The sequence below is a fragment of the Biomphalaria glabrata genome, chromosome 11 (genome assembly GCF_947242115.1).
Source record: "Biomphalaria glabrata chromosome 11, xgBioGlab47.1, whole genome shotgun sequence".
NCBI classification, from domain to species: Eukaryota; Metazoa; Mollusca; class Gastropoda; family Planorbidae; genus Biomphalaria; species Biomphalaria glabrata.
The window spans coordinates 33,524,172-33,540,007 of record NC_074721.1 but is presented as its reverse complement, the minus strand read 5'-3'; the positions used below and the strand labels follow the sequence as shown (position 1 = coordinate 33,540,007).

The 15,836-nt window shown below is 35.9% G+C and overlaps 1 protein-coding gene across 2 annotated transcripts in view; it reads left to right on the top strand.

Annotated features, from left to right (window-relative positions):
* LOC106065335 (contactin-like) overlaps positions 1-15,836 on the top strand; it is a 57,646-nt gene that overhangs the window by 15,374 nt on the left and 26,436 nt on the right. For both annotated transcript variants that reach the window (XM_056005007.1, XM_056005008.1), the window contains 10 exons: positions 13-167; positions 716-829; positions 5,406-5,529; positions 8,997-9,202; positions 10,354-10,449; positions 12,020-12,145; positions 12,347-12,457; positions 12,940-13,045; positions 14,167-14,351; positions 15,292-15,443. In XM_056005007.1, coding sequence (XP_055860982.1) covers positions 13-167; positions 716-829; positions 5,406-5,529; positions 8,997-9,202; positions 10,354-10,449; positions 12,020-12,145; positions 12,347-12,457; positions 12,940-13,045; positions 14,167-14,351; positions 15,292-15,443 — 1,375 coding nt within the window. The remainder of the gene's footprint in view (positions 1-12; positions 168-715; positions 830-5,405; positions 5,530-8,996; positions 9,203-10,353; positions 10,450-12,019; positions 12,146-12,346; positions 12,458-12,939; positions 13,046-14,166; positions 14,352-15,291; positions 15,444-15,836) is intronic.

The following is a 15,836-nucleotide window of genomic DNA, read 5'->3' as shown; positions in this document are numbered from 1 at the left end:
TTCTCTGTATAGAGGAAACCAATGGTGGACAAGTGGAGTCGGTGGAGGTGCCAACTTTCGGTGGGAAGGGGACGGAACTACAGATGCGCCCCTGATTCACTACTGGGCGGATGAGTCGGAGTTTACCTCCCTTCTTAACGGCGACGTAGCCGTGTATGCGTTTCATTGTAAGTCACCCAGCCCTCCACTTCAATTACACAATTGTAGAAATAGGCACATTACTCATAATGACGAGTAGTATAGTATAGTATTTATGAAAATGATGTATTCAATGTATATTACATAGGTCACATGTCATGGTATTGTTGATGTGTAAGAGTAGAAATGACACAATATTCAGTTTGTCTAATTCTTAAATTACAACACGTATAAAACGGCTCGCGCGCTCACACACAAACAAACAAAAGCATTCCAACGAAAGCGAAGACGTGTATACGGGAACTTTCAAATACAAGTATTTTAAAGATTACAGTTGTCCACAGGTTAAATAATTGTTGTTTTTTTTCCAGGTGAGAAAGTTTTTCCCCACTATTTTTGAGTAAATAAGTTAATCAGGTTAATAAAGTAACAAGGGAATAGCTTCACTTAACATCTCATCTTTGTGCAACAAAAGAATTAGTAGCGCCTCATTTAAAGCTTATAAAAGTTCAATACATAAAAAGGCTTGTCTAAACTACCTAATATGTTTTAACAAGACATTCAATATTGACCACAGCTGTGTCCGGCGTGTTTAAGTGGACGCGGGCCAGACGGGAGGCTATCCTGCCTTACATCTGTGAGATAAGTACGAGCGAAGCCTACAGAGTTATCCAACAAGACAGAGATCACAGTGAGTAGCTGCTCTTAGTCGTTTGTTTTGTTTGTTTTTTCTTCGTAACTTATCTTATCAATTAGAGACGGTACTTCAAAAGAGAAGATAATCTAGTCATGCATGTTAATTAAAGACTTCAACTCGGCTAAGTTGTTTTCCTGGCTGATTCATACGTTCATGAAATAACTCGCGCTGCAATGCACTAGTCGGGTCAGGACATGTGCATGTTGGTGTGCAACTAAGAACTGCAATTCATACAGCGACTTATTCACAGGGCCGGTCTTAAGCCACTGCAACCTATGCGGCCGCAGTGGGCCCCGCGCTTTCATAGGCCCCGCGCTAAGTATATCTGTAATTGCATAATGATGCAAAATATACGAAAAAGTCGTGGAAATTATTTTTTATATCTCCTGAAAATTAGACAAAATTGTTATATGGAAAACACAAATCTTACGCGAATAAAGAAAAAAAACATTGTCAGCTTTCATTTTTAAATAAAAATATAATAATAGTGCGAATTTTAACCGAAACGAAAGTTCCAATAAAACTAGAATACGTTTTTAAAACGATCAAAACCCGAAAATGCGAACATAATCACTTCTAGTGAGACAGCTGAAACAGATTCTATGAAGTATGCAAAAACTGCAGTGGTGAATGTCGTAAGAGAAGAAGAAAATGCTGTAACACTAACAACTGATCAACATGTCGTAAGAAATGAAGGCAATAATGTAAAAACTGATCAACATGTAGTTATAGATAATGAGCTAAATGTGGTCGATTCATTGAGAAATCTGGATTATCATGCCATGTGTCTAGAAAAAATGGAAAGATCTTGTATTGACTATTTATTACAAAAAGGTCCACCTGAGATTACTTTGGAGAATTTTCCGAAAAATAAGGATGGTAGACATTTCTCTTAAGTGCATTGCAAACCAAACCTGAGTAATGGTGAAAGTGTTTTGCAACCTTGGCTGATATATTCTGTGTCAGCAGAAGTTAAGTCAAAATTGAAGTCATGTAAAGTCAAAAAATGTTTAAAGATCTGTACAAGAGCGATTGCGCCATCTTTTCGTACCAAGTCAAGAAGTTTCTCGCGTCTTAAACTAATCAAGAATTACTTAAGGTCATTAATTCATGAAGAGAGATTGAACAATGTGGCTCTTAATCGTGATCTATGTAGGAAACAGAATTTTGATGATCTACTGTATGACTTCGCTACACACAAGGCTCGTAAAGTAAAGTTAATTTGATCTTGATTTTGTACTTAGTTAAGAATGTATAAAATGCAAAGACGAATTTATTTTTTAATACAAAATCTTAATTTGCACTTATTATTCTAATCCCTACCCAGAATAGGCCCCGCGCAATTCGTTTCGCATAGGGCCCCACAATTGCTAGGACCGGCCCTGCTTATTCACACTACAAACTACCCCAAACCTAAATGGCAGTCTTGACATTGAAAAAAAGGAATTTATTTAAAGCTCGGCCAAACTAAATACTTCAACATTTGAACTAATTTTGGTCTGTTATTGTAGGACCCACTGCATTTATGATTCAATTTAAACCTTAAATGAGCATAAAAAAGAGGGGAAATAATCACCAGCAGCAAAAGCCGCGTTACAGTTTCATTTTACGACCGCAGACTGTCTGGTTCACTTTCTAATCTGTAAAATATCTAGTGCAGTGCATAAATCAAACAATACATAGAAGAAAAGAAAATAGCGAAGAAAATGGCTGAACTTGGTCTACTTCGTTGTGTCAATAATGACGTCAGAGATAGGCTTCCAAACAAGCCTTCGATTTGATCTCGTTTACTTGGTGGTTTATTGTGATGTTATTTCTTGACTTCACTCTGAAGTAGCTGTTCACTGGCCATCAATTCGACATTCACTTGCTATTAACTCTAAATCGACCCGCAGTTCACTTGCAATGAACTCACCAACAATTTAACATTAACTCGGCATCAACTCGCCATTAACTCGGAATCAACTCGTGATTAAATGGACACTAGCTCTCCATTAACTCCCCAATAACTTGTCATATCTCACCAACAACTCGCCATTAACTCGGAATCAACTCGTGATTAAATGGACACTAGCTCTCCATTAACTCCCCAATAACTTGTTATATCTCACCAACAAATCGCCATTAACTCGGAATCAACTCGTGATTAAATGGACACTAGCTCTCCATTAACTCCCCAATAACTTGTTATATCTCACCAACAAATCGCCATTAACTCGGTATCAACTCGTGATTAAATGGACACTAGCTCTCCATTAACTCCCCAATAACTTGTCATATCAAACCAACAACTCGCCATTAACTCGGAATCAACTCGTGATTAAATGGACACTAGCCCTCCATTAACTCCCCAATAACTTGTCATATCTCACCAACAAATCGCCATTAACTCGGAATCAACTCGTCGTTAAATGGACACTAGCTCTCCATTAACTCCCCAATAACTTGTCATATCGAACCAACAACTCGCCATTAACTCGGAATCAACTCCTCGTTAAATGGACATTAGCTCTCCATTAACTCCCCAATAACTTGTCATATCGAACCAACAACTCGCCATTAACTCGGAATCAACTCGTCGTTAAATGGACACTAGCCCTCCATTAACTCCCCAATAACTTGTTATATCTCACCAACAACTCGCCATTAACTCGGAATCAACTCGTGATTAAATGGACACTAGCTCTCCATTAACTCCCCAATAACTTGTCATATCGAACCAACAACTCGCCATTAACTCGCCATCAACTCGCCATCAACTTACCATCAACTCGCCTCATGTAGTGCTAGAACCTAAGTTTTCCTCTGCGTACTTTTTAATCGTCTTCCAAATGGGTCTTGACTCGTGAAATAAAACCTGGTCTTGTGATATGTGATCCGGACTGAAGTCGCGATGGTTCTGGGTTTGAACCCTGACCTCCATTATGAGATTTGGGCGAGAATGTAATCATGTTTTAAGTAACGACTTAAAATTTACATATCAAGTCAAGTCAAAAGTCATGTCAATAGTCAAGTCAAAATTCACATCAATAGTCAAAGTCAATAGTCAAAGTCAAAAGTCATGTCAATAGTCAAGTCAATAGTCAAAGTCAATAGTCAAAGTCAAAAGTGATGCCAATAGTCAAGTCAATAGTCAAAGTCAATAGTCAAAGTCAATAGTCAAAGTCAATAGTCAAAGTCAATAGTCAAAGTCAAAAGTCATGTCAATAGTCAAGTCAATAGTCAAAGTCAATAGTCAAAGTCAAAAGTGATGCCAATAGTCAAGTCAATAGTCAAGTCAATAGTCAAAGTCAATAGTCAAAGTCAATAGTCAAAGTCAATAGTCAAAGTCAAAAGTGATGCCAATAGTCAAGTCAATAGTCAAAGTCAATAGTCAAAGTCAATAGTCAAGTCAATAGTCAAAGTCAATAGTCAAGTCAATAGTCAAAGTCAATATTCAAGTCAATAGTCAAGTCAATAGTCGTCAATATTCAAGTCAATAGTCAAGTCAATAGTCAAGTCAATAGTCAAGTCAATAGTCAAGTCAATAGTCAAGTCAATAGTCAAGTCAAAGTCAAAGTCAAAAGTGATGCCAATAGTCAAGTCAATAGTCAAGTCAATAGTCAAGTCAATAGTCAAGTCAATATCAAAGTCAATATCAAAGTCAATATCAAAGTCAAAAGTCAAGTCATGTAAAGTCAAAAAATGTTTAAAGATCTGTACAAGAGCGATTGCGCCATCTTTTCGTACCAAACCGTAACGTTTCCTATTCGATTGTGACATTTCTGACTTGACTAGGGGCTGTATATAATTGTCACTCTTATCTGTATCTGGGCCTGGCCCTATTTTGTTGGCTTTGTTTTATTGCTCTGCAATGCTTGTCGTTCTAATAGTTCCAATTATATATTTATAGTTTCCATTTTACGATATTTTAAAACTACTGAACTTTTATTAATAGGTAATTAAGTGTGTTAATCTTTAACTCTTGATTTGAGATTCTAATTTAACACCCGTAGGACCCAAACCTGAACAGCATCCACGTAATCATGTCAACGGCAATACCTGGCCATATTATTAGTACTAGTTAATATTGTGACCGTCAAATATCTGAGATGGGTTTTTAAAATGCTTCTTGCTGTGATGTACTCAGTGGAGACTATGGAAGTTACAGACCTCGCAGACACATCGCAGGCCATGAACAGACCTAAGAAGATTTTCGCTACCTGTCAGAAGGCGGTCCTCAAAAAACTAATTTCGACCGTGGCAGTGCCAGAGAATGAATATTACGTCATTTATGAAATAAGAATAATTGCACTAGTAACAAACAATAGAAAAAAAAGAATACTTTTTAAAAACAAAGCTAAATTTTGACCAACACCATGACACGAGATAATGGCGTAATATTTAATGTTTAAAAAAAAACAAATTTCGGACACTCATTTGGGTTTCCCCTCGAGTGGGGACCATGTGGGAATTTTCAATTTTGGACCCCCCCCCATCCCCCACCCTGGCTACGCCACTAAGTCACTAAGTAGTCTATTATTTATAGAATAAGTACACTTGAAGTATAGGTTGCTATGTTTTGTTTCAGTGTTTGGCACCAACCTAACAGATCCCAATGAGATCAAACGAGGACCTACATTTCTTGTACAACCTCAGACCACTGTCATTGTGGGCGAAGTGGCCCAGACCTATATTGAGTGCATAGCACAAAGGTAAATAGCCCGGTCATTGTCAAGAGTTGAATCATTAATGACTGAAAGAAATGTATCCATCCCAGTGGCAATAGAGTCCATGGAGGGCCCTGGCCTGCTCTAGAACATCTTTCCATTTTGATCTATCCTGGGCTTTACGTCTCCATGCCCGGACTTTTAGCTGTTTCTAGATAACAAAAGTTATGATCTGTCCGCTTTTTCATGTGCGCTTTAACTTTCGCACAATATTTTGATATGACTGAGTTGTTGGCCCTGCGCATAACCATCTTGACCTTTCAGCTCTCTGGATAGCTGCCTTTATTTTCGGGTAAGGTGCCCTGTCCTTTATGGATCCCTCCATTTCATGCAAGGCCGCAGGTTTCATTTTGGTCCTTCCCGGTTATTTTATTTCCCTTATTCGCCACCTGAGGGCCGCAGTGGCTGAGTGGTTAGCGCTTGGCTTCCGAATGGGTTCGAATCTCAATGAAGATTGGTATTTCGTTTTTCGGGATTTTTAGGGCCACCTATGAGTCCACCCAACTCTAATGGGTACCTGACTTTAGTTGGGGAAAGTAAAGGCAGTTGGTCGTTGGGCTGGACACATGACACCCTGCTCGTTAACCATTGGGCAAAGAAACAGATGACGTCAACATCATCTGCCCTATAGATCGCAAAATGCGAGTATAGGACGCTTTAATGACACTGTAGTGAACTCCTAACAACTAAAAGTGTTAAGTATAAAATGGAATAAACATTACTCTAAGAGAGATAACTCAAACATGAAACTATTGTTTTCTTGCAGACTGTGATTAATCAAAAGCTATTAAATCTATAATTATTTTTATATAAAAAGAAAAATAATATAAATGCTAATAATATAAAAAATTGTTATAAAAATTTTTAAAAAATCTAAATTATTATTTTTTGTTCTAAATATTATTTATAAAACACAAGACTTAGCTTTACATGTATAATAAATATTATAAGAACTTCATAAACCAACATCTTTGTATTTCTCTAGCGGATTCAAATTAAATGTAGACCCTACTTATTTAATCGATAATCAGACAATGTAACTTCTTTATTACGTTATGGATAAAAGTAGTGATAAAGTGATATTATAAGCTAAGATAGAATCGCACTTCAATTACCTACTCTTGTACCGCAAGTAATGTTATTCATTAAAAGACAAGAGTCATCTTTCATTATTACATCAACTAGATCTTTATCTGAAAGTCTCTTCACTCTCGCATTTTTTTCTTTCACTTTCTTAAAATTTTATTTGGTTCCATTTTATTGCCCATATTTCTCTAAATCTCTTTCTCTTCTTTGTTTCCCTTCCTACTTTATTTTATCATTTAAAATGAAGTCCCTTGAAAGTAATTAAAATTTAAAGTGTACATCGAGACATGATTATTAAAATGGCATTGAGTGGTTAATTTTTAGCGTCCCCCGAAAGAGGAAAAGACGTTATTAGATTTGTGTGGACTGTCTGTCCGTCCGTCCCGTTTAGATCTCGTAAACTAGAAAAGATAGTGAAAATCCGACATCATAATATTATACACCATTCAAAGTTCTGATGCATCGGCAATTTTTTTCTTTTCTAAAAGCGAAAATTCTAAATTTTAAAATCAACTATGCAAGCAGTTTTTTCATAAAAAAATGCACCATTTTTTTCAACTATTCACTATTAATAGTAACAGACACGGGAGTCTATTTAGTAAGGGAGTTAACCATTTACCATTTTTTTAAACACATTTATGCAAAAGGTTTTAGATTTTTTGTCAAAATATTATTTTTTCGACAATTGTATTGCTACGTTAAGTACGTTCTGTCACACTAACTACAACATATTACCAAAAAAAAAAATGTTTACTTCTTTTTTTAAAGAGAAAAACTTTATTTAATATGCATATAAGTGGAACATAATTTAAAACAACCATTAAGTAGGTTTTCATATTAACACGTGCTGGACAGTATGTAACCGAGATGGCCAATCCTTCTTTAACCTACCGCCCCCTTTTCGTATTTTTTCTTTTAATACTCCGCCAGCGCCCCCCCCCCCTCTAAGAAAAACACTTATAAAGAAGCGTGATAAATCAAATTTGAACAAAATATCATGTATTTATCAACTTTTATGCTGTCAATAACATGCGGTCTTGGGACACGACCGCATGCCAAAGGCGATCTTCTTTGGCGCCCCTAGAGTAGGACGGCGTTACAGAGATGCCCCCTGTAAGCGCTATAAGATACAATCGGGCGCCATTTCGCCCTCACTGCATAGAGGCAGGATTATCTGGCAGACAGTTAAAAGCTCTCACAAAAGCTGCTGGACAAACATTTGAGACTCAAAGAAAAGCCATTATTGAAGACAGGCGCAAAAGACGGAAAGAATATAGACCGCCAGCAGACAACAGCTTTGTCTACATAATATTTGGGAAAATATGCAGGTCGCAACTGGTTTAGCTTAGTTATGTGAAACACTGCACTCAGACTTAATCTTTGGAATCGAAGGCATTGCCATTATTATCATTATACAAAAATTATGTCAAATAATCTGTAGTAATTACACACAAAAATTAATCTCATTGTCATGACTTTCTTTCAGATCCTAAGAAAAGTCTCCCTTTTAAATTTTTGTATATTAGGGCTTAGTGTTTTAAGGTTTAATTGTAAATGTATTCTTATTTTTAATATAAACTTTATTATTGCTGAATTCACTACCAAATGAAAAACGTGTGCCTCCTGCAGTCTGACAATATTAAAAATTTCAAGCTCCAAATTAGCCAAAGCAAGGCGAAGGTCACCTCTAGTCGCTACATCCAGTCTATTTCTTTGCTTATTCATTAAGTTTGTTACGTACTAAATCTAGGTGAACCATGTAGGTTGATGAAAAAAAGCTGCAACATAATTCTTTTTTTCGACCACAGTTTTTGGAATTGTACTGAAACATTCAAATGAAGCCATATCTTTATTGTGCCTCCTATGTAAACATTCTTTTTTACTGAAGACCTAATTGTGTAAATCTATTTTTTCCTGCAATTCAATTTGAACATCAGTAGCAGATGTTTAATAATTGTCGTTTATATATATATATAATTTTTTTTTTTAATTTACATCATAGAAGCGAATCTTAATTTCTTCAAAGAGCTTTGTTATGTAAAATGCATAGATATTATTTAGATATCGATGTGAGACTGTAAAACTCTTTAAAATAGATTTAATATCTCGATAAAAGAAAAAATGATATAATCAATGAAAGTCCATTTCTTTCCTTGCAGTCGGAGGTTAGTTTCACTCATTTGCGTTAGATGCCTACCATGTAAAACATATTTTTAGCCCGATTTAAGTCATCGCAAACCTTTGAATCTGTTTCTCAAACAAAAAAAAAAGAGCTTAACAAAACGAACAATAAGAAACGAACAATAAGAAACGAACAATAAGAAACGAACAATAAATTTTAATTATTTTGTTCGTTAATGTTTTAGCAACCCACAACCTATATACGTCTGGTACAAGAAAGTCCGCAATGACCCGCCTGTCCTGGTGACGTCCGATGACCACTACATCATCACTAACGGGAAGTTCACCATCACCCAGCCCACCGAGTGGAAGGACGAGGGTAGCTACCAGTGCCAGGCGCAGAATGAACTCGGAACGATCTTATCAGATCCAGTGGATATCTACTTTGGATGTAACATTTTTTGTATTTTTTTATTTTGAAGTTGTGTGGAAGGGTTATTTTTCTAAGCCTCAAATAGACTCTAATAGAGCAACGAAACACTGGATTAGAGTAACACCATTAGTAAAAGGCGCGCGGTGGCTGAGTGGCAAAGCGCTTGGCTTCCGAATCCAAGATCCTGGTTTCGAATCCTGGTAAAGACTGGAGATTTTTATTTCGGGATCTAATGGGTACCTGACATTAGTTGGGCAAAAGTAAAGGCGGTTAGTAGTTGTACTGGTCACATGACACCCTCTTTAACCGTAGGCCACAGAAACAAATGACCAATACATTGTCTACACTTTAGATTATAGAGTAATATAAACTAACGAAACAACTATACATAAAACATTGAACCATAATCTTGAAATCAGAACCTAATATAATACCGAGGAAGACACAGAGATAATGGCTCATTTCTTGTTCCATATGAACAAATGTGTACAAATGCTCCTTCTTCCCTCCGTGTTATTAGAGCATGGAATGGGTTGCCTCAATCAGCCAGGAAAATCTACGATTTGGCAGTAATTGATTAACATACATGACTATGGCGTAATCGTCTTCTTGCTTTGAAGTAACGTCTGTATTTTATAAGATAAGAACGTGTGAATATGTCTTTTAATTATTACAAAGACAATCCTAAGGTTTCTTTTGGTGGGCAGAGCTGAGCTGTTGAAGTCACGTGATCATTTGCATTTGTACAATACATTAATGTGAGAGGACATTTGTAATGATGTTGTCATGGAAACTATTGGTTTGTTATGTGAAAATTTGCAGGATGTAATAAAAAAAAAAGTTCCAAGGCCAAAACAATATCCAGTCCAACTTAATAGTTACTAAAATAAGTTGGCCAATGGAAAGTATAAGGGAACGTTTAAATGTATATCATTATATTGTTACAAGTAAACAAAAAAGGGGTGGGGGGGGGTCCATTGTTCTACGTAAGAAAAGAAGAACAAAAGGAGGGGTGGCAAAATAAACAATGTTTAGCCTGGGAACGAATCATCGGGCCAAACTGTTTGGTAATGCTGGTGTCTTATAAATTGCATGTGAATTCATGAATATTACTGCTGTGTGTGTCATACATCTTGTAAATGGAAACCAATTGGAACGTTTCCTTTCAGATCTGTTTGAATTCTCCAACGACCCACCAGGATCTGTGACAGCTTTCCAGTACAAGGGCACAGTGATGAACTGTAAAGCCCCAGCCTATAACCCAGGTAACACAAACGCAGGCAAATACTTTTGGTCCTTTTTACATGGTTTCATACTGAACAGAGATGTGTAACAATGCCAGGAGAACTGTTTATACAGATGTTTGGTGTATCCGGTGTACAGAATGAGGGAAGTGTTGCCAACTAAACGAATTGGAAATATTTTGTGTTCCAATTTTCATTTCGCAGTTCTTAAAAAAATGTAAAAAAAAAATAAAAATATATATGATTTAACAACGTTACAAATACAGTTTGTGTGGAAACACAAACTCAAAGTCGGCCCCTGAAGTGGTCCACCCAGGCATGTAAAAAGCAAGGTTTTAATATTTTCAGAAAGAATATCAGAATGAAATTCTATCAAAGGCCAATTACAGAGAAGAATGGAGAAAGAAGGTTGACAGATCTTGTGTGGTGCCTCAATGGTCCAGCAGACCAAGGGATAGATGAAAGTAAATGTAAAGTTCGATATGATGCTGGCCTAACTGATGTCTTATAATGTTTATCTAATTGTTTTGTAAAGGGTCAATTTCTTACTCAAAGCCTCAAGTAAAAAAAAATTCCGTAAAAAAAAAAATAATAATTCCTTTAGTTAAGTGTGCCATAGTAGTTATAGGGCACTGCAGTTCACGCGATAATATGAAAAATTAGTTATTAATTGTTGTTTTAAATTATGGTCCACTTATATGCATATTAAATAGATTTTTTCTCTTTGAAAAATAGTAACAATTGTTTTTGGTAAATGTAGTAATTAATATGTCAGAACTTACATAACTTAGCAATACATATGTAAAAAAAATTGTTTGGCAAAAAAATTAAAACCGTTTGCATAAATGTGTTAACAATATGAGGGTGTATTTCCACTTACTAAACGGCCTACTTTGTTAGTTAATATTAATAGGAATAGTTGTAAAAATGGTGTATTTTTATGAAAAAAAACTGCTTGCATAGTTGATTTTAAAAATTAAAATTTTCACTGTCAGAAAAGAAAAAAGTAGCCGTTGCATCATAACTTTGAATGTTGTAAAATATCATTATGTCGGATTTTCAATATCTTTTCTAGTTTACGAGATCTAAACGGGACGGACGGATGCACGGACAGACATTCCACACAAAACTAATAGCGTCTTTTCCCCTATAGGGGGCTACTTAAAATTGCATAGCTTAGCAATCCTTCCGTAATTGGTATACCTGATAAACCGGAGAGAAATAAAAAAAAAAGAACAGACTATGTTGGGTAGGTCACCTTGAAAGAATGTCAGAGGACCGAACATTGCATATAGGTAATAACTAAAAGGCAAGACGACCCAAAGGCAGACACCGAATGCGATGGATTGATAATGTGGAGACAGATCTACAACAAGCTTCTGGTTTGGGCATGGAGACGAAAGGCTCAGGAGAGATCTGAATGGAGGGATGTGTTCAAGCAGGCCAGAGCCCTCCTAGTGCTGTAGCGCCACTGGGTTGGATGGATAGATGGATAAACTGGAGACTTCGTTAATGAAAATGTCCCATAAAATATTTAAGATTGTAAAAATGTTGCTAAACTTTTGTTGTTGTTGTTGTTCTTGTTGTTCAGCTATAGACATCAAGTGGTACAAGGAGGATGGGGGCCCCAACTTCCTGAGAACTGACCTACATCCGCATTTATTTGTCTCCATGAATGGACATTTTTACATTTCAGAATCAGCTTCACAAGATGGCGGTAAGTTAAATAACTAAATAACTGGACCCAACTCTAGGGTTTTCTACAGAAGTTTAGTTCAAACCCTAAATACTATTATCGCTAGACAAATTCATACAAAATATACACGGAATATTATATTTCAGTAGAAATTTTGGTTATATTTTTTAAACACAGCAAATAAATGTCCATTTGGTTATATCACGTGCCATGTTATTTTAGGATTCTACCATTGCGTGGTGGCTCTAATGCCGCCTGTTGGTCAAATCATGTCCACTTCCCAGCCACCCAGCAGGACCAGTCTCGGCATAGAGCTCATCATCAAAGGAGATTGTAAGTGACACTAATAAGAGATAAGTCTTGTCCGATATTATTTTTTTTTTTACAATGCTTATAATAACTCACTCTGTACGTCTGGTAAAAAAAAAGGTTGGTAAGGTTATTTCTCCCACACTCAATCCCGGATCAAGTTGAAATTTTGCAAAATTATTTCTTGTACCTGACCAAAGATCTACATCACAGCATCAACATTACTGTATCTACCTCTCTTATATACCTCACTGCATCTTAGGATTTCCATTTGGTAATTGAGAGTGGGGGGAGTTCATGCATGTAATTTGAAATCCTATTAAAACAAGCTTCTTATGTTAGTATGTGTTTCTCCATGCTATGGTCCATTGTCTGTAGCAATATTCTCAATTGCACATTTAATTCTATTTTAGCTTTGATTGATGTGGTAGAAGATATTTTGAATATTTTGTTAAAACTTATGTAAACAAAAAAGTGTCTAAATAGTTTCTTGTATTTCGTGACAGCTCCTAGTGACTATGGCCCAGAGATCCACAACGACTTCCCAGCGGTGTTTCCTACGCCTGCGTTGAGAGGAGACACTTTAACTCTAGAGTGCTTCGCCTACGGAAAGTTAGTTTTCGATATTACAGTCGACTCTTGATAATCATTGAATAATCCGACACACTCAGTAATCCGACGCGGTGTCGACGTACATTCATGTAACTAATGTATACTATAGTAAATTAATTTAGTATGTTGCTAAGTTTGTACAGTATGTGAAAATGGAAATAATTTGTTTTGAATTGTTTAGATCAATAATTTTAACACTTTCGTCTATTGTTTCTTTTACACCCTTGAACTTCCAAGAGAGTATCACATTACGTCATAAATAGACGTTTCTTGAAATGCGGATAAATTCTTTGAAGGACAGCTGTCCTTTAGTAATCCGACGTTTTCAGTTATCCGACACCCCTCGGTCCAGTAACCGTCGGACTATTGAGGTCGCTCGGCCGTATAGCGGGATTGTATACATTAAGGAACATTTATGTTTTTAAATTCCCAGAATTAAGAAACAAATGAATGAGTTATAACATATTTTGAAGTAACGTCTGTAATTTATAACATAAGATAATAACAGCATTCGAAAATCATATAGTACCCATAATTTGGTCCGTAGTGCTAGTAAATTGGGAATATCTTGATGCTAAAATCACTTATTGTTAAATCACATGCACTAGTAGTCCATATGTACAAAGATTATATCAACTCTGTCTGTCTGTCTGTCTGGGTGGATTCTTTTACACGTTTTTTTTTTACTTCCCATTCTCGGATCAAGTTTTAATTTTGCACAATTATTCATTCTTAAAGACAACACAGGAATCAATTTTAAAAAGTAACGAGTTATTAATCAATAAGTGTTAATTAATTTTGTTTCATATAGAAAACGGGGACATAAGCCTTGAGAGATATTGCATCATTCGGACGGTTTTCTCCCTTTACTATATATCAGCTTTCTTTTTTTTTTTTTTTAAAGTTTTTTTGTTTTTTTATATCTTGCTTGTTTAAAGCGATTCAGTATGTTGTCATAACTTGAAAGGTGAAGGGAAGTAATGAAAAGTATGTAATATACTGTTGTGCATCCAATGAACCCTCTAAGAATGTAGTAGCTTCCCCTACCTGTAAGAAGATCGACCAGACCTGTGCTGCTATTTATCCACGTGTCTACACGTATATATCCCATCACTGACCAGGCTACCACTGTACTACTCCTGGAGGAAAGATAACGGACCAATACCAAGCAAGTCCCAGTACTCAGAACACAATCGTGTCATCACTCTGCCCAATGCCGAGCTAGAGGATGCCGGGAACTACACTTGCCAGGTAGACAGAGGCAACTCCGCCAAGGCTGAGAAATCAATCAATGTTAAAATAGAAGGTAATTAGTTTGTAAGCATGTAAAATGTATGTTTTTACAATGTTGGAAAACCATCATACACTGAACTCTGTCCATCGCATTCGATCCAGAAGCCTGAGGGCATTTCCATGTCTGCTCATGTGGCAGGCAGAGCCTTTTTTAGTCCTGATTGTTGGGGTACTAACTGGGCAAACAATAGTGGCTGCTGCCTGTATGTAAATGCCATTTCTGTCTGAAGAGTAGCTTATTTTTTGTCTTGACTTTTCCAATAGCTTCAGCAATTCTTACACAAATACTAATTAATTATTTTTAAGAAATGACTTAAGCCACTAATTTCACTGAACAAAAGAAAAAAATATGAAAACAGATTAAAAAAAATAATTTTGGAACCTCTCGTATTCAAATTTACAAGGCTTATTCCATTTATGAAATGAAATATTGTTCCCCTGGCAATGAAATCAATCAAATTGTAACATTATAGGCCTACATGTAAATTATGAGTGAGTCTGGTGTGCAAGTATATTTTGTTTTTATAAATATCTTGTTTTGTTTGGTGTAATGCTCAGATTGTAAGACGAATTTCCAAATGGAAAATTAATTATTAATTAATCCGTAATTTATTACGGATAATAAAGATTATTATTATTATTATTATTATTATTATTATTATTAATTTGTTTTAAATATTGAAAAAACAGAAATGATGATGAGTAAGGAATCAGCATCAGATCCCTACACATTTATGATACCAGAATGATGGAAATAATTACACAAAGCAATCTGAAATCAAAAACTTATTAGTTGGTTTCATGGTTTTAGGTCTTCATATTTTTTTGTTCATGATCTTTTGCAATTGAACTTTCAGTAAATGTAAAAATCATAAAACCTATACAATTTCCGAAGTATGTTTGTTGGATAAAACGAACTTGACATGCTCACAAGTGTAACACTCTTATTGCAGCCAAACCGTTTTTCATCTTTCCATTGAAAGACCAGCACATAGACATAGACAGACAGTTTACATGGCGGTGTGAAGCAAGAGGGATCCCCCAGCCCGTGTACCACTGGTACAAAAATGGCGTGCTGATAACTGCTGCTGATACCACAGTCGAGGTAAGACAATAGCACCCTGTTTCCTCTCTCTTTTTTTTTTTAAGTCAGTCATTTTGTTGGTTTTGTTTTTCTTTCTTAAAACATACAAATAATTATATGAATAAATCATAGCACACTACATTGTATCATTATCATGAAACATCGGGTATTTTTACAAAGCTTCAACTCACTCTGTCTCTCTGTCTGTCTGTCTGGTAAAATGGGTGTACACGTTAATTCTCCCACACCCATTTTCGGATCAAGCTGAAACTTCGCAGAATTATTCAATGACATAGACAAGACATGAATCAATAAAACAAAGTAGTAAACTGATAGTTAGTTACTGGTAATTCATTATTTTGTTTACTGATGACAAGCGAAACTAATATTTCAATATTCACAGATATGGCTAAT